Source organism: Ixodes scapularis, unplaced genomic scaffold (genome assembly GCF_016920785.2).
Source record: "Ixodes scapularis isolate PalLabHiFi unplaced genomic scaffold, ASM1692078v2 PGA_scaffold0__279_contigs__length_252992795, whole genome shotgun sequence".
Taxonomy (NCBI): Eukaryota; Metazoa; Arthropoda; class Arachnida; order Ixodida; family Ixodidae; genus Ixodes; species Ixodes scapularis.
The window spans coordinates 237,763,382-237,788,124 of record NW_024609835.1 but is presented as its reverse complement, the minus strand read 5'-3'; the positions used below and the strand labels follow the sequence as shown (position 1 = coordinate 237,788,124).

The following is a 24,743-nucleotide window of genomic DNA, read 5'->3' as shown; positions in this document are numbered from 1 at the left end:
TTTATTCAGACAGCGTATTGACAAGCATCAAATGTTTCCACTAAATTAAGTAACCAAAATTAGCACTCCCTACCACACTAATCATTTTTATGGCGGCTTCTCGTGTTAAAAAAAAAAGCAGCTAAAATTGCGGATCGTTTGTGCTAACTGTATGTATCGCTCTCTTTACTAAATCCGCCCGAATGAAGAACGGTGCTCGTATGGACGGTTCGCCAAGACTTTATGGATGGTGATAGTATTTTTTTTTAAATTAAGAGACATTCGGCGCTACTGCCGAAGAGAACAATACCAAAGGGCCAATGTATTTAACAGAGTGGCTCTGATCGGTGAGGGCTCGCAGACATTACATGCCGTCGGGTACACAGCGCACGCGACGGATGGTATGCGCGGATGTATAGGAAAAATTACATTATTTCGCGAGGTTTGTAACACAAATAATTTAGAGTGCACGGCAGCGGGTATAAGCTGCGAGAACACCCAGCGTATTGTGTTGCGACAATACCAAAACGCTCTTAATACCAAACAACAATCGCCGTTTTCCTCTTTTTTTTTTGACATCGGACGTGTTAAGGGCTAGTTTCCCCATTATCGTGTCCGTGGGCAAACAAATCTCGACACAAAACTCTGGACAGCTACCGCCATCTATTAACGACGTCGGCAACCTAACAACCGGCTTGCCGGTTGTCTGGTTGCCGCTGTCGCTCATAGATGGCGGCAACCTTTGGAGCCTCTCCACGCCGGCGTGCCGAGTTGCGGTCGGCCATTACTTCATTCCCACCATAGTACAGCTTCGCTAGTATACCTTCTTTACCAGAGTGGAAAGGCTGAAAAGCATTTTTTTTTTCTGTATTATAGCAAAGTGTTGCCATCATTTGGTGAATTTAAGCGTATTCGAAGGAAACTGACCACTTGTGCCTTTATACGTGTATTCTAATTGACAAAACCGTCTTCTTCTTTGGAATTCCAGTGATGCTGCTGAATCGCGCGCAATGCACTGCCCTTTCTATTGTGCTGCATTAGTATACGCTCGAGCCTGGTGGCGGGTGGTCGGGCTGACGTGCGTTTCCCTGTTGCTTGCAGCACGTGCTGAGCATGTCCGAGGACGACCCGCGTCGGATGGACGAGATCCGCAAGTACGCCGCCATCTACGGACGCTTCGACTGCAAGCGCAAGCCTGAGAAACCGCTCACTCTGCACGAGGTGGGTGCGGGCTCGGCCACATCTCCACATCTCCGATGGCAACCCATTGGGAATGCAACCGGGGACGTCTCGGAGCCACCGAATTTGAATAGGTGGCATACTGCGGAAATGGCTCCTTGAACCGCATGAACATGTCCGAAAACTTTCGGATACGTTTATCCAGAGTGCTCAGAGATCTCTACCCGAAACATAAACTTCTTACACTAAACTAAAATAAATAAATAAAAAAAAATTACTTGTGTCCCCAGATTTAGTTTTATAAAATAATATTTCCCGATAATAGACCGTTTTACTGAAAGAGGGCGAGAGAAAAAAGGGGAGAGGGCTACCGGCGCTTTCCCCCTTTCTGGTCGTGTAGAAAGAGTGAAAGTCCCGGCTGAGAGGCTTGGCCGGTGTTGGGTGTCTGCAGTGCCCCAACTTCGTTCGCACTTTCTTTTCTGTTTTAAACTCGCAAACTTTGTTAGAGCTATGGGCTTCGATGGCAACAGTTCCCCGGTCATGCGGACACCATCGCTCGGTCATACTGTGCACGAATAAAAACAGAAAGCGTCGAATACTGTCCGAGGACCTATGTAGCTTGCAAGGAATCCGGCAAGGCGAGAGCGGGTGCAATGTCTTTAAGCTCTATCGCTTTCCACATGACCCCGGTTTCAGGCGGCAGTGGATTGCGTCCGCAAACCGAAAAGGCGTTTCCTCAACGCCAGCCTCTCGACTGTGCTCGGAACATTTTGTGAATGGAGCGCGCACCGAACGCTGTACCGCCGATGAACATGGGGTACGCTCGCAAGGTGCGTGCGAGTTTTCTCGCGTTAACTGCTGTTCGAGCTTGTAAAATTTTGTATCTGAATATATCTTAATATTTATAATTTGCAGTGATGACTGACCCGATTTTATCATCGACAACACTTAGATGAAGTCTCACTTCTGCCGCCGGGTGAGGCTGGAATTTTTTTGAAATGGTAGTTCTATCAGTTTTCCTGAATCGCGATCTCCTGCGTGATGCCAGAGAGCCGGCAAAATCGCTCCTTGGAGTGCCGCTGGTGGGTTGTTTCCGTTGATGGGCGCTTTGAAACGCTGGATAGTCGCTGCACGGTTCGTCTCGTGTCTTGCGATCTGCGTTTTCGAGCCCAGTGTGCAAGTTTCTTTGTTCGAGTCAAAGTTCCGGCTCGTGCAGCAAGCGCAAGGCTAGCTGTGGCGGAGCGCGGATGATTGGATTGTCGTCGCGTTCCGCCACTGCTGCTAGCCTTGCGCTTGCTGCACGAGTGGGAACTTTGGTGCACCCCCGAGTTCCCCACGAGCTTCAAGTCGTTCTAAAAAAAATTGATTTTGTGATTTTCGATGACGCTCAGCAAGTTTCTAATTGGAACCATATGTCTATTATCACTAATTAACAAGTTAATTAACGAATTCTAATTAGTTAGCCAACTTATCGAAAAGATTAGTCACCCACATAATGTGCCCCTGGCCGCATAACTCACCTACACAAATAGCGTAAGTGCAACTTTTACGGCTTTTTTTAAGCAATCCTGTAAAGCTTAAAAAACAAAACAAAAAGCCCAGTATATTGTTGTTGTTTTTTTTTTTTTTTTTTTTTTGTTAAGTTGTCTTTTTGACATGCGTGTCCTATTCGGGCACTAGTTTTGTGTATGGGAGTCGAGTGTCTCTTTAGCGGGGGTCACGAATTAGTTATTACGCGTATAAATGTCGATAAGCGGAAAATGAGCCAAATCGAACTCACGCAATAGTCTGTGACAGGTCAAGAACGAAGTGGAAGCTTCTCCCACCCCTCTTCACTTTAGCAGAGCGAACTCTGGACAGGAGGGACCTCCTCTCCTGCGTTCGCTCTGCTAAAGTGGAGAGTTTAATTGTTTCAAGTTTTCGTCACCCAGTCTCAGATCTTTTAAGAAAATGTTAAAGATCAAGAGATTTGCGAGACAAAGTTCGCTGATCAGATGGTCCTCAATCAAAAATAAGGTGAAGAGTGCATTTATGCCGAACGACTTCGTTAAGTTTTCCGCTGGCCTTAGCTTTCAAATCTTCCAAAATCTCAAAGCTTTCAAGTCCACAAAATCTCGATGTAGCCTTCATCGAACTGTCCGATACGCCACGTACATATCTGCGAATATACTTCTTCGAGATGAAGATTTTGAAGCCAAACGTGGCTCTTGCGAAAACAGATGAGCCCCTCCAAATTTTTTTTACCACTTGCAGTTAGGAGTTTAGTGTGAATATTCGCATCATTGCTGAACGCACAACATCCTACTGAGACGGGGCTCGAGCAATCTTACGTTACGTGTGCCTGAATCAGGAGAACATATTTGCATACCACTTTAAATATGTGACTTCCTTTTTAATCTTTCACATTTATAAACTGATTCTCCCCACTCCCCACTCCGTCCGGCGCGCTCCGTCTTCACTTTGCGGCGAATTGGCCCGCTGCTGCAAAAAGTGACCGACCTCTAGTCAAGGGTAATGAAGCAACGAGATGCTTCGCAAGCTTCACTTCCTATTGCTCTACAATACGTAGTTGCAATGTAAATATGAAGTCAATATTTTTTTTTCGCTGTACTTTTTAATGTGCACATACCCTCTGACACAGCCTAAGCGAAAACGCACCTTGTCTTTCAACAAACTGGATCTTTTTTTGCCTGAGCCCGCATCCATCAATAACCGTGCTTTTTGGATTGTATTTCCTCCTCGTAAGTTCAACGATTTCCTTTCCAAATCGAGATGTGCAGCCGAGTGGCACAGATGCTTGCGCGTGTCTGTTATTATTTCGGTGGTACTATGAGATCTTGTTAAATAGAGAATCATGCAACTCGGTTATCCTCTTCAATATTCTTATAAAAACATTCAATTTTTTATCCTCGAAAGTCATTCAACCCTCACTTCCGCCCTAGGAGGTCCCTAAATGTACGCTGCACCGCAATGCAGTCGCGGCTCGAATTGTTAGTCCTGTTTTTAGTCGGATAAATAAACGAAAGTGGCTATTGGTAGATCGCTTTCTTCGCCCCGCAGGCTCATAATGCAATGGGGTTGGAGGTCTCGCCCTTGGCTAAACTGCTCGCAGTAAGACCGATGATTAGTGTGGCGAACGTATCGACGGGCGGCGTACATCCGGGAGCTACCGACAGTGCGATAGCGCCCAAAACAACTTTCTATAGCCTCTGGCACCTCAAGGAACGCAGTGCGTTGCGAGTTCTGAGCAATTAATTTTCCGCCATGATGGCGCTTAAGACGAGGACAAAAGGGAGACAGACAACACGGAGCGCTCCGTGTTGTCTGTCTCCCTTTTGTCCTCGTCTTAAGCACCATCATGACGTCAAATTCCCAGTACCAACTAGCCAAACAATCTGAATTAATTTTCGCTCAAGCAATGAGATTGAAACATGAGCCGTAAGAGCACCGAAGGATGATTCACAAGGCATAAAGTCCGTGACCATAGAAAATAGGGCCGCAGGGCTGTATTTTCAAAGTCACCTTCCGGAGGCTAGCGCAGGGCACAAACCGAGGGCTCCGTCACCGCTCGGCTGGGACCATAGTTTAAGATATATAAAAGTATGGACAGCGCGAGCGTCTCCAGACAAAGTCCTCTCCTCGCCTTGGTTGCAAGCGGTGACACCAGCGCGCGTTTCCAGATAAAGTCCTCTCCTCGCCTTAGTTGCAAGCTGTGCCACCAGGGCGCGTTTCCAGATAAAGCACTCTCCTCGCCTTGGTTGCAAGCGGTGACACCAGCGCGCGTTTCCAGATAAAGTCCTCTCCTCGCCTTAGTTGCAAGCGGTGACACCAGCGCGCGTTTCGAGATAAAGTCCTCTTCTTGCCTTAGTTGCAAGCGGTGCCACCAGACGGCGCCTCGATATGCGGCTAAGGGCAGCCCGCCACAGGCCAAGTTTACTATGCTTCTCTATGGAAGCACGCTTGTCTTTGAAGTCGTTTCCCGGGTGCGTCACGTCATGAAGAACTCGGCACTTGCGCTACTTGTGTGGCTTAGAAACGGCTTCGTCATTAACCCTAGTTTCTTGCCTCAAACGGCGGTAATAACAGTTTCATGAACGCGTTAAAGTGGAGATATCTCTGGCGTGGTGTTCAAGCCAGCGTCCGTCTATATCAGGGGCAGACGCTTCAACGGAAAGAGTGAGCGCCAGGGTACCATGGGAACCAGACACTTTCTTTCTACTGTTTTTCTTTTTTCCTCAGTTGCGCCGTCTGAACGGCAGAGACGCTGTCGGTTGAGGCGAGTGCCCGTGGTTGAGGATACGCGGGCGCACGCCAGCAGGACTTTATCTGGTTGATCGCGTCGCAACGTTCGCCGTGGTGTGTGTCCTCACCTGTATATATATCTTGAACCGGTGTGACACTGCTCGTACATAATACAAACAATAGTCTGTTAACCCGAGTCACCGCAATATCCCTGGTTCGAATGCCGCGCGCCAAGTTTTTCCTTGAACTCATTCCCATGCGGCATTCGAACCACGGATCTCGCGGTGACTCGCATTCGAATCTGTACGCAGACTGTCTTTTGTATGATGCATAAGCAGTGTGACCCCGGCTTTACACCGTGGCTCGAACTATTCCATCAGTGTGGACACGGGTCCCAGCCGAACGGTGACGTACCCCTCGTGTCCAGCATGATCTGGCCTCCGGAATGGTGACGTCCACAATTGAGCACAGTGGCCTCGCATTCCTGGAGGTGTTGCCGAAGCCCATCTTTGATCAGGGCTCGCACCTGCCCGCTCTGTGACCGTTCTGGCCGTCCCCGCTGCAGGTGTCGGTGAACGAGGCCGCGGCGCAGATCTGCAAGCACATTCCGGCGCTGCTAACACGGCGCGACGAGCTGTTCCCGCTGGCCAGGCAGGCGGTGCGGGACAGCGGCTACCCGTTCTCCAAGGGACAGTCCAGGTGAGGCTAACTACTAATTAACACTCGGCTCGGTCGTGCGCACGGGCCTCCGGTGCTGCGACGGGTGGCCGTGCCAACTCCATAGTGGCCCCGCGCTGGCCCACCGTTGGTGACATATGGAAGGTGCGCTACTAAAGCGGCGGTCAGGCTGCTAATACATCGTACGGTCTGCAAATGAGTTTCTTCCTTGTATTACGGTCGCATTGGTCGAACAAAGACTGACCGCAGACATATTCGAAGAAAACGTATAGGGAGCAATCACCCCTCTCACGTAAATGCCAGTCCGCAGATAGTTGACATCATGCGTGCTGACGTGTGTTTTGGATGATGTACAAGACTCCGAATTAGCGCTTTCTATCTTGCTGGCTCTGATACGTGTTACAATTCTAATATTAAAATTTGGACCTAAATTCTTTTTTTTTTTATTGCAGCTTGGGGAAAAGTAATTGATCGAACATTTTTTGATGCCGCACTCCGATGGGGTTGAGGCTTCGATATCGCGGCGGCTTTCGAGTGCGTGGGGCGCCAGAACGGATATGTTCTGGGATGGGTCGCTCATCAATCTTGGTGGTGTGTAGCCTACACTACAGGCCTTCCATCTGTTGCGCCCGGATATCTAGACAGGGACGGAAGGAAAGATGCAACATGTGTGTGACGCTTCTGGGAAGCGAGCGTAGGTCGGGTGCCGCTTCGGGGGGTCTTGGGGAGCTCGCGCTGCCCTCGAGCCACTCCGGCCCTCAAGGTTACGGGCACACCGGGGATCGGTCTTTAATTACCGCTGCTCCCGCGGGGCGAGCACGCCGAGCGCCTTTCAGTACGCGCTGCTCGGAGGACGCCGCTTCCTTGCTCCGAGCTAAGATACAACCTCCCTTCCCGCTGCACTCCACTCTTGGAATCGAAATGAGCTAAAAAAAAGAAGAAAAAAACTAGCCGAGGAGCATAGCGTTAAAGATTCGCGTCGGGGGTAACCCTGCATCGGGAGCCACAATCTTGCTATAGAAAGAAAAGCTAAACTATTCATCGGAACTATTCTTTATGGGAATCTATCAGAAAAGGGCGGGGAACCCTGTTCACATGATTTTGGGCTCTTTTAGTTCGGCGCCGCGAGTTCTTGAAGAGAAAAATTGACATCGAGGTTTGGGAAGTCATCCGGTGTAACTCGTCGGGAGCATGCGTTCTTTCTCCTGCTTGTTGGTAGGGTACAAAGAGAGAGTTGGAGTCTAAGCCTCGGGTTGGCTGAGCTCTCCATGGTGTACGTGCTATGTTTAGCGCAATCGTTACGAAAGCGTATTGTGCTCACTCAGATGAGCAAGCGATGCTTTCAGTGATAAGTAATAACGACACAGCGGTATAGGAGCAGTGAACTGTTCTGAGAATATAGAAAAGCCGCCGTACCACTTAAAGTGTGAGATTCTTTCTATGGAATGTTGTATTTGAATAATCTACTTGCATGCGAATATCACTTAGCGGTTTTAGGACAAAACATGTGAGCGAAGTCGTGCTATGGCAGAACGCTACGAACATACACTTTATTAGGCTCCTTGTTAGGGATGTTACTTCACAGACGGCTCACCATGCCCGTCTTTTAGCTAGTAATTCACTTCCATGCTGTACAACAAAGAAAAAAATGGTTTTACAGGAGCAGATCTTGAAGGCGTCCAATTCAAAATTTTAACTACAAGAGAACACTGCATGTGTTGACACTGTTTGCTTGAAGACGAAATCTTTAAGCAGACTGCGCCTTTATATTTCTGAAGTGATTCTAATTGTAATAAATTATTTTTTTTTGTGCAGTAGCTTATCGGCCTCACCAAAACAAGTTTTTAGTTAATTTGTAAAGGGTATTAAGTGGTTTAATTTAGAATTTTATATGAAGATATCTATCTCCGGGATATCCCGGAAAAAGCCAGTCTGCCACCCGAGGCAACACGGCCGTAGTGTTGGAGTTTTTGGGTCACCAAGCGGAGGCCGGCACTTGGCACGGATTCAACACGAGTGCTGCGTCAGCGTAGGGCTGAACTTGTGTTCTTATTGATTGAACAATAGTTTCGGCCGAACGCTGCCGGAGAGATCGATCTGAGCAAGGCGCTGTCCTCCATTTGATGACGTAGAAAAGCCATCACTGACGGCCTTGTCGTCAAGGGGAGTGTGTTTAAGAGGATGGGTTGTCCGCGAGCGCGTGCGCGTGGTTGTCCGGTGTGGTTAACCAGGCTGGGCAGTGCGGACGACCCTTGCAGGAGCCAGTGCTACGGCGGGCCGCCCCCGTCGGGGATGCCGCCGGGCAAGGCGCCATTCGACGAGGAGCCACACAAGCGGCCGAGGCTGGAACCGCCGCCCATGGACCAGAAGGCGCAGATCGAGGAAGAGAGGAAGAAGAGGCAGGTCAGTGCGCAGCCCCAAATCTGCAGGCCGACGTGCGGAACTGGGCACTTTCCAACCACGTGTTCCAGATGAAGATTAAGTCACTCATTATCAAGATTATATAGGAACCGGTGTTCGATTTTACTTTGTTTGAGGCATACCAAACACGTGTGGCGAAATTTAGTCAGCCTAGGCTTTCGAGTAATATCGACGTGACGACTGCGCCCGGCCTGTTACTTTAGTAGAGAGGCAGTACGGCTGAGAGTGTTTATAGAAATCATCAAATATTTATGAATTTAAGGGGAAACTCTTTCCACACTTTATGAAACCCCCATTGGTGCAACGGCAGACAAAGTGGCGCGGGTAAGCTGCTCCTGTAAAGTCGTCATTATCGGTGTGACTTAAACGAGGATCCTGACATTTTACGGACTGCGGCTAAAGCGCTTGTCAACCTGTCTGCCAGTCGGTCAGTGGCTGATCGCAAACCTTATCGGCCCCAACTTGGCTCTCGCACTGCCCGATCGGCTCCTGGACTCCGAGCTGGGCAAAGGGAGTCAAACGCGTTATTAAACCTTCCCTTGCCCTCTCAGGGAAAGAGTTTGAATGTATCAAGGGGTCTTATCGATTGATGTGATGTGATGTATAGGCGTTTCTAATATTATGTTTTGTTTTTTTTCATAAATAAACTTTAGTTGCAAGTGCGCTTCGTCTTGTTTACTCTCCTCTTTGCCTTGTCGTTTTTTTTTGTTGCGCTTTATATCTTGAACATGAACCAACTGGCCCAAATTTCCACTTTGCTGACGGCCGACGAACGCCTCCGGTTGCAGGATCGCCTGGAGGGTATCTGCGAGCAGCTGCGCAGCCTGGGCCGGCAACACGAGGAGCTGAAGGCTCGACTGCAGCAGTCTCGGGACCTGCAGAACGTCGGAGCGGTGCCGCAGCTCCAGTCTCAGCTGGAGCACATCTCCACGCAGCAGATGCAGCTCATCAACGAGCAGAGTGAACTCTCCAAGCAGTTACGACGCATCGACAAGTAAGCCTCGACGCTTCTTACTGGCAGGCACGAAGAGTTAAGCCTCCGGTTGAGGTAGTTTGTTCTTGGTTGTGAATGCTGACAGCTGAAGAACTTAAAAGAAACCCAAATGTAGCAGTTCGACAAAGGCACAAGAGTGTCTTCGTCCAATTTTTTTTTTTTTCGTTTAAATTGTTTAGTTAAATAACAAAAAGTAGAAGTTCCTATCTGGGCTGACCAAACCCCATGGCGCGATCTTGAGTGCGTATGAAAACGGAGTACATCGTTTTAACCTGCCTTTGGCTAAAAGCACATTTAACGGCTTCCGCATAAACAAGACGCCAGACTAAATGTCCCACGAAAAATCGGATTACCTTTATGGTGATACCGAATAAACGGCTTGCATGTTTTGTCCCTGCTCTATGGTGATGGTGGATGGTCGTCACGTTTAATGGTTTTTGCCGGAAAAAACAACAAATTCTGTAGTGCGAAACAAATTCTAGGAAGAGGACGTACTCAGCATCATGACACCACTATGGCCGCTGATGTGACGTCGATGCACCCCGTAATTTTACGTGAACACAGACACCGTCGTCAGTGCCACGGCCCCTCGATCCCCCTCTCCCGCTCCAGCGAGCGGCCGTTTTGGTGTATAGGCTTCACGCACTATATCAACAAAGAAAGTTCTGCGTTAAAATGAAAGAGAAAGAGAGAGAGAGAGAAAAAAAATATTTATTTTAACACGCCTAGTCCGGCGCTCCGAGAGAAAAAGATATCAAATTGGTGGTTTGTTTGTGTGTGCGCGCGCATTCTCAGAAATAGGCATGTACTACTTACACCCCTTGTCCCATATGTAACACCCTGAAAACTAAAATTCGACGTTCAGTCCACTGATGTCGGACCGACAATGCCAACTTTCATGAACGCCTTAATAGTCCGCTGATACAGTTTATTAAAATAGCTAATGTACGGATTATAGACTACAGGGAAGCACTCAAGGTTTTGTTAGCCCTGCTGCAAAACCTAATTTTTTTTGTTTTTATGTAATATTTGATACGTACGTTTAGCTATTTAGTGAGTTATGTCACACAGCTATCAAGTCGCTCTTAAAAGTTGCTATCGTCAGTTTGACGTCAGTGGACTGAACGTCAAAATGTAGTTTGGGGGTGTTATACATGGTACAAGGAGTGTAAGTGCTACACCCCTAATTTCTGAGTGGACATATCACGTGACTATGCGCCCCGCGCGTCACTTTACCCCTGCCGAAATGTCACGTGACGCTCCCTGTCCATTTCATTGGCTTCAAGGGCTCGTATCGTCAACTGCGCTTCGTTTTAAGGGGGACTCACCTCATCAGATTTCTATGGGACTTCCTATTTCATGACTAGCTGTCTTAAAAATCATCACAGAGAAGCAACAAGCGTTTTACAGAATCATGTAAGTGTTCCTAACGGCATGGATTACTTAGTTTTTAAAAATATCAATTTTGCACTGAAATAAAAAATAAACTGTGAAACGTTTTTTCCTCATAGAAATGCATTAGAAATTCTAAAAATAATTTTTTTTAAGATAAATGCGGCACTATAACTAATTTCCGACAAATCCACATTGTGGAAATCGTATTCTGGATCATTGACGTGAAATAATATTTTCCAAAAATTAAGTTTCAGAGCATTTGTTCACGAAACTGTCACGACAAACTAGCTAGTTCAGCTAGTTTGCCCTGGATGGCGCTCGCTGTCTAGAAAGAGAGTCTTTTTGTAGTTTGCTGTTGTCGTTGTAGTATATTCTTGCATTCGTGACATCAGGCTCCGCCCACGCTCCTCCTCCGTTTTACGGCTTGCGTGGACCGTCGAGCTGAATGTGTTGCACGTTTCGTTGTTCCCGTCTCTTCACAGCGGTTATTTTCTTTTTCTTTTTTTTTTTCGTGGGGGTGGTTGGGGGGCTTCTTTTTCTTTTTTTTTTGTGGGGGTGGTTGGGGGCGGGGGGGGGGGGGGGGGGGTCGGGTCGCCTTACCAGCTTTATCAGCTAGGTCCCGTGCGTCTCGGAGCAACGGGCTGGTACTGCGCTGGTATAGAGGGCGCCAAAGTGAATGGCCTCGTGCCCTTGTCAGCTTGACTCAACAACGGGCGCGTGGATGCTTGCTTCTTGCTAACTGCCGGTCGATAATTTTGTGCATCAGTCACTGCGTGGAGAAATGTATGCCTTGTGATCAGGGCGTTGAGAAGAAAGCATATTTCTAAATATAAATTCAGTGTATGCGACTGCGCGGAGGTGTTCGCCGAGCCCAGTGTAGTCCAAACCTTTTGTACACAACCATAGACACTAAATGTCGGTGTCAGTCATATAGTTCATCGAAGTGCGAACGGCGTTTCATCGACAAATCGTTTTGTCGAAATGAGACCACGTTCATTTCATTGACACATCTTCAATTGCTCCTAGAAATATATGCGTTTCCCATGTGCGTACCTGAGAGCGTACATATGTGAGCTTGTGTGTATGTGGTTACGCGTGTATGAGTGCGCGCGTACGTGCGTACGTATTCCACTGACTGGTCGTAAAGCTAGTCTCAGAGCATTTCTTTTGTATGGTATTTTCCCTCTGTGACATGGAAATCTATAGAACGGCACTTAGCCTTTACGGGGCTCTAGAGGTTTGCAACTATTTTATCATGTTTCTAAACTACCCGAGACTGAAGTAAAAAAAGGGGAAAGGAAACGTTGATTGTCGAAGGAAAAAGAGAAGAGAACGGGGACGTCTCAAAATATTTATGTTCTTACCGTGGGCTGGAAAGTTCCTTCCAAATGCGCTCTGTCTTTTAGGATACAATTTGTGCAGTCCTAAAGGAATGACGGTGAACATAGAGCATTTTTTGGGGCATTGGTATATGTTTTTATTGTTCCATTCATGTTTTATACTAGTTACAGCACATACACAAATTGCAATGGGATCTATATACTACATGCCACCAGATACAAGAACGCTTGGAGGACAGCGATGTGCTTCTCCAGTACACACCACAAACTCGAACACTTCTAATGCTGTTTCGGGCGTTTTGAATTCGGAAGAGGTCCGTATAGCAAACGTTTGCGAACCCTGTCGTCTTATGCATAACATAAATTAGATACAACGATATACAATGATAGTCAGCACAGGAACATAGTGACTGAGATGCACTAGCTACATACACTAAGGAATATTTTACTGGATAAATTACAGACATGCAACTTCAAATTATTGATATAGTAGTAACAATGATCAAAATAACACGAGGTTAAGATACCAACACACAAGCATAAGACTGACTAGCAAAAATTCGCGTTACATTATGTTGATTAACTTTGAAGGAAAGATATCTTTTATTATAGCACATCTCACAACTTGTCCAAACAGGGGCAGCGGAGGCTGCAATGAATGGGATAACTGAAGAGAGAATAAACCTTAGGGTGGGAGCTGACGTTTCGCCAAAAATTTTACTTTTATCTTTTTCGGGAGAAGCTCAGGCTTACTCGGTGCTCCGTTGCGATAGGTACTGGCGTGTGCATGAACATGCGTATGGTGCGTGTAATTTGCGCGTGAACTCTTACAACCAGCGAAATTATCAAAGCGCGCGCTCACGCTTATGCTTTCGACACCGCTGTACATTATACTTGGGGCATCGAGTATTTGTGCTCGCGCCTGTCCTCGCAGTCCGAGAGACGGTTGAACGGGTGGATATCGTATAACCGCGCCAGTGCCCAATAACAGAGTTTTAGCATACCGTTTTTCCGCTCCTACAATGTTACCCTAAAAGGATATGAATGCATTTGCAACGCCGATGGAGGTGTATTGCGTATCATTAACACGGTTATCAGAACGGTCTGCTAAACAACGATACCCTATACCGCTCTGTCGCGTTTGCGCATGCGTCATATCCTTATCGGATACACCCAAGGATTATCTTTTAGGTGGTCCAGAATTTCTGACAAAACAGAACTCATCCTTAGGATACTTCAATTTTCCAATTAGTTTACCGTCTTGATAGACACTAAGAACAAGGTTGATTGTGGAGTTAAAATGCCCAATTAACATATCTCTCAATTCACTTTTAATTAGTGACTGATTAACTAATGCAGTGGTTTTAGATTATGTCGAGCAAGTTTCTAATTGTAACTATATGCACAGTGTTACTGTACTCCGCGACAACTTTTCTTGGCAATGCAGTGGAAGGTACAGGCCCGCGTCCCCTCTCCCATTTTGAGTGTACGCGGGCTCTCCTCCTCTCCCCGGACATGGGGGAGGAGGAGAGCCTGCGTACACTCAAAATGGGAGAGGGGACGCGGGCCTGTACCTTCCACTGCATTGCCAAGTATAGTTGTCGCGGAGTATAATCAAAATCTCATTAAACGATCTCTGTTAGTTAACCGCCAAATTGCACGAGCAACTTTGTTCCTATAGTGGTCTCTGAGCGGGTTAAACTAATGGCAATATTAAAAGTGCCCTAACTAGATTTTGATTCACCCGGTATAAATGTCGAAGCTGAAAACCGGTATAATAAAACTCTCTAATATACGGACGCTGTGAGGAGTACTATGCCTCAACGGGCTGTTTCCGCAGCTCCATTTTTCTGGTGAAACGGGGATCAAGAATCTCCGGCAAAAGATATCCAAAATAAAAATCCTGCAGCTTTGGAGTCAGAGTCTTCCAAAAATTGGTGTCACGGGGGATTCTTTGAACGAATTTGTCTGTGGGCGACCAGAACATAAGGTCGCAGTAGTCTCTCTGCGTGATGTTGAGTTGTCCTTGTACCTGGAAATAGTACTTGTTTGTCTTAGGCAGGTAGAGACATTTGTTCTTTTTACAAATTCGGATGCCTATGGAGTGGTGTTTGGACGTCTCAGCCAGTGTCTCGTAGAGTCGTGCGGTGAACGGGCACTTCACCTCAAGTAGGCCGTTGCCATCCAGGAGCCTATCGGGGCTGGTGCATAGGAATGGCAGGTCGGTGCAGACAAAGAGGCCGCACTCCTGAATTCTCACGCTGGGATTGAGTTTGGCATAAGTTCGTACCGCGTTTGGTTCATTTGTTCGCCCGTATTCTAGAGCCGGCAAGTTTCTGATTGTCGGGTGCAAAATTTGCAGCACTACCTTTGAGAAGTCAAAGCCGGATTTGTGTTTTCGGCCGATGTCGTAAAAGATGGACGAAGACAGTCGCTTCCGGCGTTCTTCGTACCAAAGTTCGCAGGCGCTTTGGCCTATCGTTAGTCTTTCTATCTCTTTTACGCGTGTCTCCGTCACGGTTAGGGAGCTCATAAACTCGTCTCGCTTCATTGCGTACACTTCGCCATTTATGTCTGCCTGCTGAGATTGAGGCCCATAGTCCTGGTCGGTAGCACATGAAAATCGGGGTTGACTACTCTTTTCAGGATATCGAAGCTGTTTCCTGCATTTTTTTCGTTGTTGTTGTTTTCCTCTTCGATTGAGCATTTGTCTCATCGGTGTGCCCGGACTGCGCAGCAGCTTTTTCTTTGCGTAATCATAATGCCATTTTGGCCCTTTGCTGTTGTACGAAAGAGCTGCCGTTTCACATCGTCGCTTGTACCCATTTCCTTTTGAAAAGTCGACACGCTTCCCACCCACAACTTTCGCAACAGCACTCATGTACGATTCTGCGGCGTTACTTGTCATGTCGAGAATCAGCGTGTCGGCCTTGTCAGCCATGATGTCGGTGGCCTTCTGAATTTCCGTCATTAGACCTGCTCTCGTGAGTAGCTGTCCTTTGCTTTTTTTCGCTGTGGTTTCTTCTTTGTCATCTTTCTTTATGGGGCAGACATCTGCTTCACATCGTTCGTGTATTCCATACACATGGTAGGGGCCGTTCTTCAAGTCTGACCTCAACCGCTTTACTGCTTGGCTGTCTCCAGGGGTCAAATTTGCTGCATGTCGTTTAATCGTAGCTCTTGCTAGATGCTTCATTGTCTTGATGTTAGTTGTTGTTAGCAATTTTCTTGCGTCTGCACCTTCCTTCGTCTTGAAATTTTTCGTGTCTTTAGAAATAGAGTAAAGTTTGGCAGTATATCGCTTCACTACGTGATTCGCGCACTCCACTTTTTTTACCAAGTGTCCATAAGCGACGCCGGTTTGCACTGCCATGTGTACACTGCTGTCACCGTCTCCAATTAAGGTCGTGTAGCGTAAGCCTAAAGATTCACTCTCTCGGAACCCTTCAACAATAATGCTTCTTTCCATCCCTGTTGACGAGGCATTCCAGTTACACGGGCAGTCGTGCTTGCGTGGCTCTTTCGAATGCTTGCAAGCTATCTGGCAAATCGTACAGTACTTATTGCGTACCCCTATGTGCAGGATTTGGCAACTGTACCGCCCAATGATGACTCCCACTCCGCTTTTCGCGCTGTAGTCGTGCCCATAGGATCGTTTGGACCACCCGCCGTCAACGATGACTGGTATATTCCAGAATCCTTCAGCGTCTGGGGTCTCATTTCGCTGTTTGGCTAACCGCACTTCCGTCTGTGCTGCCTCTCTCATAGATTCCAGCAGATGGGACATAATACCCTTTCCTACGGTAGCCTCGCACTTGTTGTAGAATTTATGCGACATAAAGGGAATGTCTAGAATGGCTGTCAGCTCCTGACTTTGAGAAAAACCAATTCCTGTGGATAGTGCGCCCCTTAGGAAATCCTCATTCACGCTCCTTCCTTGGTGTGATCTTCCAAACCCACCCACACCCCTTGTACTGATGTGGTGAACGAAAGGACACAACGGCCCAACGGAACAGCGGTACTCGTAAGTGCTGACTAAACCGACCCTCACCTCTTTCAAGAACACCAACTCACCGGCAAACAAACACTCCTGCGAATGTTGGAGGACGGCTTTAGAGTGTTCCTCGAGTATTCCAACCAGGTCGGTCACAATGCGTCTTGTAGTGGCGGGGTGCTCGGCGTTCTCTTGGTGTGCATGCGATGTATCCAGACTTTCTTGTTGCGCTTTGCGAGCCTCTGCACTCCTCCTGCGTAGTCGGTATACTCGTCAGACAAAGAAACACTGTGCAAGGATATGCAGATGCATACTGAAACTATTACGATACGCAATGAGTGAGTCACTTACTCGGGCGAAAAATCCGGGACATCGTCGAATGTTGATTCCTTTGCCCTGGGTAAAGATAAAATAATAACAGTTTAATGCATACCTTGCCAGTAGATAATGACCAACCAGGACTGTAGGCGGCGGAGTGTGCATTTTTAATCCGCTTTTGTCACCCCCAATCCTTTACCAGGGACACCCCTGAGCACGTATCCTCCCCCAGAAATGAAATCCTGGCCACGTCAATTGCTCTAGCACTTTGTTTCGAACCGTCAGAGCAAGGGAAGTTATATAAGGTGGCAAGAAAAATGTTACTCACGGTGTATGCCTCGAGCAAGCATCCTGGGTGGAAGATCCGGGAACATTTTTATGCTCGGGCCTGGAAATGAGACGATATGTGATTTAGACGTTGCTCATTACAGTAAGTAGGAACAATATAACTCACCGTGCGGGATTTGCGTAGTTGCTTTGAACAGAGGTCTCAGTAGCTACACTGTCCTCGCTTGTTGAGCTGACGCTGAAATAGCATTAATAAAACATTACTTTTTTTTATCACCTCAAACGTTTGATGCGAATGATTACAATGTAGCGTTACATACCTCTTAATTCCACGGTTATCGGCGGTAGGTTCAGATTTCTTCTGTTTCCACTGCAGTCGCATGAACTTTGAACGCTTGCTGTGTGCGCTCTTCCGTGTGCGACTGGGACATATTTTTGACTTCCCCATGAAGCTCGTCAGTTTTTCATAGATGATCTGTGTAAATCGGAGCAGTTTGTACCATCACAATCAAAGCAAATATTTTCGTGGAAAACAAGGCAGAGAAACCAAATAATCAAACTGCAATCTGAACCAAACACTGAGTGAAGCCGGACTATGGCATGAAACACCAGGCAACTTGTCCCGATGGTTGCACGATAACGTCCTTTGCAAGTCACTACTGCAGTACCTGCTGAAAGCAGGGCTGCAATCCTACCTGTGGACCTGTTTATTCACTTAGCCGTATGGCAAAATATGCGAATTAACAAAAAAAGACACGTTCCTTCTCTTTATATTGGCTAGATGTAGCTTTGGCTCCAGTGCACGGTTTTAGTTTTATGGCATGGTTTTAGACAGAGTTCAGAGCCAGTAACAAACACCACGTGCATGTTCTGAAAGTTACCCCTAAGTTGTATCTAAACGATAGAGTTAGAGCTACTCGTGCTATGATGTATTTCAAAACTCCTGAGCCAGCCACGCGCCATCGGGGCGGGCTCGCTTCCGTACGGGGCAGCTATGGCAGCACCCAGACTCACTGCTGGGTTCGCTCACCCAGTTCCAGAACGCTTCACACGAGGACGCTTCGCCCAGTTATGTCATGCTGTTGGCATTGTGATTGTCACCCTTCCCCTTTGCTTGGAATGGAACTATAGTGTTAAGAAATGTCTGAGCCGTGGTGTGGTACGGTTCCACCGTGCAGGGCCCTCTCTTGCAGGTCAAAATCCATCCTAATTTTTCTAGAAATTAAACAAGTACCTGCACATAAGTAAGATGACGTAGTGGCAAGTTACGAGAAATTGTATCTATGGTTACACTCGCAAATCCGCGGAGGAAACATTAAAAAGTAAAGCTGAATAAAAAAGCCATGCAGGTACTTTTCGCGACCGTCGCTGCAAAGCGGGAAACCTTACCTTGTATCCATTTGGCGTTGCAACGGCTGTTGAGAGGAAAACGTCAGCGCCGTAGTTGATGTAACGATGTGCGAAAACGTCTGTCCCTCGTCTGGAAGCCTATGAGCGCTTGTGGAAATGTTGAGCATGCGCGCTACGAGCTCAGTCGCGAAGAGAGTGACGTGACTGTTGAGAGGAAAAGTCAGCGACAAAGTTGATCTAACGATCCACGAGAGCGTCGTTCGCTCGTCTGGCAGCCTATGAGCGCTTGTGGAAATGTTGATCATGCGCTCTAGGAGCTCAGTCACAGGGAGAGTGACGTCAGACGCCAATAAACAAACAATCGAGCTTGAAACGCCCTCTCCACATCGTCGGTTCTGCTCGGAGTATAAGTTTCACACACGTGCATTTCCCTTCATAAATCGCGCATTAGGGACCGCGCCTCTGAAGGCTAGCTGGTGTTTCCCCCAACCACCAGCAGCCAAGCAGAGGGTCATAAACAGGGAGGGGAGACTTTGCGGCTTGCGTCTCTCTTGCGTTGCGGACGAACAACCACTTAGTCGCAGCAAACGCGGTTCCCACGGAAAATACGTGGGAAAGAATTTGCCAGGCAAAACCAGAGGTTGTCCAATTATTGGAACGATTTCGGTAGTCGGGGGTACGTGATGCTTTTATGGGTCATTATTTTTCTCTCGTGGCTGTGTGTGCAGTGTTCAAAGCGCAGGGTCAGATTTTACAAATGCAACACTAAGTAGAAAAAAAAAATCGTCCGCGTAGTCAAGCAGGGAAAAGGGAGGGGGTGGGTGTAGAGGATAGCCCTGAGGGAAGCAAGTGTAGTTCTCTTCGAAGGTGACAAGGAGTGGGAACGCCGACGTAAGGTTTTGGGATGGCACCGATTCCTATCTTAGTTGGCCTGTGTGGGCTATAGAGCCCTAACGAGTGAAACCCGCGAGGGTTGTGGCGGTGAGTGCTGGAGAGAGGGACAAACAGGCGTTCGGCTAAACGTTGTTTCATTTTTGATGTAACAAATATAAGCACCGTGTGAAATGTGAAACGAAGTGTTTCTGATTCAGAAATAGTCTCGCTGATAATTTCAGACCGATTGACTGCTCGTGCATCCTGGAATACCAGACAATTAAAAATAGAAGTCGATCACAGTATAATGCATGTCGGGGAACCTAGTGATCTTACTAAACCACAACGCCGCGCGGCAATGTCGACGGTGGAATGAATATCCTTTTGACCGACATCTCAGATTTCCATACCGCAAAGGCTTTATATGCCAAAAGAAGAGCAAGACACAATAGATCCAGGAATAAACCCCGAAGGTAAAGTCTTTTTGTAGTTTTTGCTTGTCTGTTTTAGTTTTTTTTTTTTTTTTTTGTATTCCTTTCATGAGGTACCGTTCCAGGTTTTACGGCGCGCGTAGACCTTAGAGCTGAAGGTGTCGCGCGCTTCCAGTTGTTTCCGTCTCCTCCCAGTGCTGCTTTTATGCGGGCTTGTCGCTTTAGTGACTGTCCCGTGCGTCTGCGAGCCATGGGCTGGTACTGTATTGGTACGGACGGCGGCCAGGTGAAGAGCCTATACTGCCATCCTCAGCTTGACCCAATAGCGGACGCGTGTATTGCATGTCGCCAAGTGCGGGTCGATGATTTTGTGCATCATTTACGGTGTGGAGAAACCCATGTCATATGATCAGGAGGCTGAGGGGAAGCGTGTGGAACTGAACAGTTTATGAAGGCCACACTTAAAAAAAATATAGTCAGAGTGCGAAATTTGGCGCGGATGTGTTCTACGAGCCTACTGTAGTACAAACCTTTTGTACACAACCATGTACCCGGTAAAACAATTCGGCGGCAATCACGCTGTGCACCAAACGACGCTTCATCGAAAGATCGGTCCGTCGACGCTGCAACCTTCCGTCGACAAGTCGTTTCGTAGTAATGAGACAGCTTTCATTTCATCGACACACATTGAAAGTTTCGATCAGAGATATGATCTCTTGTACCCGTGCGTATGCGGACATTTCGGTGTCCGGAGGCACTGAAATGTCCGCAAGCAAGCCTACAAGCAACTCCCTCCACCGACTGCTTCCTCGGGGCTCCCTACAATTTTCCAATCGACACCTCCTTTCTTGAAGCAGTATCTAAGAATATGCCTAATTAGATTTAATTAATGAAATAATTAGGCTGAATAAAAATACTGGCGCTTTGGAAAGAAGTCTGCTAACATACAGTTCGAAATAGCTGGGGGACATTCTGTATCCTTGGGAGAACGAGACGTGGGTTCCCTCAAAAGTGTCTGTGTCTTGCTCGAGCGAACATCTCCGGAGATAGAGAGGGAAAGTAAAGAGAGACGCCTGGAGCTCCCAATCTACCGCAGGGGGAAGGAAGCGAGTCGCCGTCTTGGAGGGGGGGGGGGGGGTTGTTTTCGGAGTGGTCCTGGAAAGACGGGTCGCGTCGCCGGGGTCGGACGGAAGCTTGCGGTTTTTGACGTTCGGGGAGGACGCGCTGGAGTCCGTGCTGCTCTGCTTAGCAGCGATAGTTAGGATAGCTGCGTTGCATACTTTGTTCAAATATTCCTTGTGTCACTCAAGGTACAAGATGAAAAGCGCTGAAAGAACCCAAAACCGCGGAGGTGTATAAAATAAATCCATATTAAAAACTAACTTGGCGAAAAACAGATGGCAAGAATTTTTTGCCGATTTTTAGCAAAAATAAAGCTGGAGCTTTTTACGCAGCTACTTTTGTAGGGCTTTTTTTATACAAGCGGGTTGCATAATGAAAAACTTGAATTAAAACAAATGTAATTATTGCGTTCTTTGTTGCCTTGCCTCAGTTATTATCTTATATTATTTCATATAGGAAACAGGACACGAGACGCTTAGGATCATCTCCCGGCATGTTTCTGGGTAAATTTTGGAAATTCCCTAGATAGGTAAATATGCGGGCCTTCCTTTGACACACATACGTTTCCTTTTCTAGATGAGCAGAGACCGCGTCTCCGCGGGCTTGATACTTCGTTTCAGCTGAGCTCCGAGCGCAGCGAAAGGCTAGGGGCCGATTGACCACTGGGAAAACAGCGTTCGTACGCATCACGAAGTTGTTCGCAAAAGTAAAAATTTAGAAATATTTTATTTGTGTGCAAACATCGCACAATTTCGCAGTTGTGTCCTGCTAAGAAGTAATTATCAAAAAATTAATGAAATAAATGACTTACCTCGTTCTTCATAATATAGTAATAATATGATCCGACGAAAAACGCCTACCTGCTTGCAACGCTGATCCGTCTACTACACATTTTTCCCGTATTTTTGTTCCGTGCACTCAACGGCCGAATTTTGCCAAGTTGCCGGACATCCCTTGGTTATGTGCTTTTCTAATTACCACTGACAACGCAAGATAAGAAGAAAGTCACGTTTAGGCGTCAGGCGCAAGATCGTAATGAATGTGTACTCTTCGTCGGGAGCCTCAAACCGCGTCGTACAGCGTAAACTCTTCAACGAACTTCGGGACCAACAGACAATGGGAAATCGACGAAAGGCTGATCCGCCGACGGAGGAAAACGCTCTTCGATGGAAAACGAGTCAAAATCGTGTATCTAGGCGGCGGTCAGAGGCGAAAGTAGTGTAAAACTATGCGGTATCGGTGGACTGCCTAGAAAACGCGTACTCCAGTGCGACCAGAGATACGCGGTATGTTTTTGTTGCTGTTCTGCGTTGGCGGAAAGAACGTTACCAACTTCCGCGTTCCAGCTCTGGCCTTCCTCTGGCGGCAGTGCGACGAACCACCGTAAAGCCCAGCAGCCACTGCACTGCACCGGAGTTTTATTTCAGAACACGAAATGGCATTTTTAATTAAGTAGCAGACGATGCCGTCAACACTCCCGTAGCAGATTAAATGTCTCTCTTCGACTCCTCTGCACCTCTGCGCAGATTCCGTGCGGTGTGATATACGAAGTGCATGCGAGGTCGCGTCCTACCGCCGGCGTTTGATTGGCCCCGGTCACCCGCAGCTTTGGCGACGCTCGGAGTCGGAGCTAAGCTGAAACGGCGACCAGGCAGGGCTTTGTAAAACGGGAGGGGAGTCGATTCCTTGTTCCCGTGCTAATGAATACATCAACAACAATAGAACATCATCATTCTTTGCGGCGCGCGTCTCTTGTTGAGACAACCTGGAGGAAAAAAAATTACCCACGCCTTGTACAATATTCTTTACCCACAAACATATGTGGGAAAAACGGAATACTGATATTTCTTAGCATGACCAGATGATGTCCAGAGGCGGTCAGTTCTTGAACCGATTCGATAGCCGACGCAACATGCCACAATTATGGGGCATCCTTTTCCTGTCAATTCGCAGGCAGTTGGTGTTTTTAGCACTTCACATTACAATAATCGAGATGCCTAGCGATCGCGTACACCGGATGGGTCGGAGGCACAGGGAAACCTAGTTTGAGAAGCAAGTGCCCCTTCTTGGATCCTCCTGATGCTGCCCGCGGAGGCAGGCCTAGCCGCCTACGAACCAAACGAGCCATGATGGACCCCGTCGCATTCTTTCGCCGGCCCCGAAAACCACAACACACCCGGCGCCACCCCACCCGACTTCTAGGAAGTGCTCGATGTGCGCCCTCCTCATTTCCGTTTCATCGTCCAGTGAACGAGGGTGACGACGAATACAATACATTTGAAAATGACATCACAAAACACCACAACTTTTTTGGACGCACGAGTAAATATTTGGAGCATTACGGCATCACGAAAACCCAGGAGACAGAACCCCTTTCCGTATTCAGAGGTTCCAGCCAGAGTATTTCCGGCTATGCAGTCGCCGTCCTTGCAGTGCTTGCGGAAATGCAAAGGGGCGATAGGTTCAGGTGTTGTCTTGTTGATAATTTCGGATCAGTGCAAGTCTACTTGCCCGTATTTCTCCTGTGTGTTAAATAATAACCGTAAGAAATATCCCGGCACAATAAACTGTTTATCCGATTGCTTCGGAGCTCGGTTAGAGCTATGTAGTCGCCTTTCGAGAATATTAGAAAGTAGCCGTGCCCTTGTAGGTTGAGCGACTTATTGGCCACAAAGGTTCTGTTTTGCGACGTTTGTCTGCTTACTCGTTACACACTAAATGCCAGACCACAAAAGCTGTTGGCACGATAGACTATGTCGTAAAACTCAGCGATCTCACTAAACCACACTTGGCATTGTACACAGTGAAGTAAATACCCCTTTTCGCCGGCTTTTTATATCTGCAGACCGGTCTTTAAATGATAAAGTGAGAGAAAAAAAAACAAAAAAAAAAAAAACAATTAGGTCAAGAGAAAAATCTATCAAGTTGGCATCACTAGCCAGGTCAGTGGCACCACTAACTAGCACCTTCCAGGGCCTTCTCCTCCCCTTTCCCGTAAAGAGTCGACAAGGCTCACGCGAAGGAGGGGGATAGGCCGCTTCGTGCCCCCCAAAAAAAACCCGACTTTCCCCGATCCTCTGTGCCTTTGGACAAACTCTCAAGGTCGTCGGAAGATGACCGCGGGAGAGCGTCCCCCCACCCCCCTGTTCACACCACCCCGTTTCAAGACGTCACAGTCCAAGCGGCGAGGATTGGTTAGACTGGTTGTCTGTCACTTTCTCCCCACCTCTCTTTTCTTGCGTGTTTTTACTTCCTCCGGCCAAACTCCAGCGCCATCTATGAGAAAGAGCGGACATGACGGTACCGGGTGAGTCCCCCTTAAGGTGAAACGGAACATAGTTCGACGCCGTCACGAAGAATGTTGGAGACATATCTGTACCACTATCGTTCTTGTCGGATCAATGTCTTTTTGAAGAGCGAAAAGTGATTGGCGATGCTGGAGTGTGCTACGATAAACAAACGGAAGTAATCACTTATTAACTCGTAAATTCAAGCCAGGCACGTAGCCAGGATTTTGTTTCGGGGGAGGGGGCGGGGGGGGGGGGGGGGGCACCCATGACGAAATGCTGTATGAGGGGGAGGGAAGAGAGGAGGTCCCAGCAAAATGGAAGATTTCGGGAGGGGCCCGGGCCCCATAGGCCTCCCACCTGGATACGCACATGAGAGTGCCCCGTATACCAATTGATAGTCCTTGTAGTTACTACCTCGATGACAACTTTTTTTTAGAACAATAATATCTTACAAATGCGTCGGTGTTCACATAACTCATAACCTTTCATTGAAACTCTTCGTTCAGTATGTGACTACCCTTGCTAACTACAGGTTGGGCAAAACAAAACTTCTCATTTGCACCCGTCTCACTTACAATAACGTATCAAGTGTTTCTGCTTGGCTCTTTCAGAGGTTACGCATTATCTGTTTAAGTTCATATATTCAATCACTCCTGTTTCCTGTGTACTTTGTATAGTTTGTTTTCTTGTCATTTATATATGCCTATGTTATCGGGAAGATGTCTATAATTTTGTTTGAGTTTCTAACATTCAGCTGAATTCCTTTTTTTTTTTTTTGTCCGGTTATGTACTGTCTAAACTGTAAAGGACCAAACAGTACCTCCTCAGGGTTCTTCATCTTTCGCACTG

At 47.4% G+C, this 24,743-nt stretch overlaps 1 protein-coding gene across 1 annotated transcript in view; it reads left to right on the top strand.

Moving 5' to 3' along the window:
• LOC8027668 (NGFI-A-binding protein homolog) overlaps window positions 1-24,743 on the top strand; it is a 267,104-nt gene that overhangs the window by 179,274 nt on the left and 63,087 nt on the right. Inside the window, exons 5-8 of the mRNA XM_042294442.1 lie at window positions 1,081-1,200; window positions 5,966-6,099; window positions 8,337-8,481; window positions 9,231-9,493. Of these exons, the coding sequence (XP_042150376.1) occupies window positions 1,081-1,200; window positions 5,966-6,099; window positions 8,337-8,481; window positions 9,231-9,493 (662 nt within the window). The remainder of the gene's footprint in view (window positions 1-1,080; window positions 1,201-5,965; window positions 6,100-8,336; window positions 8,482-9,230; window positions 9,494-24,743) is intronic.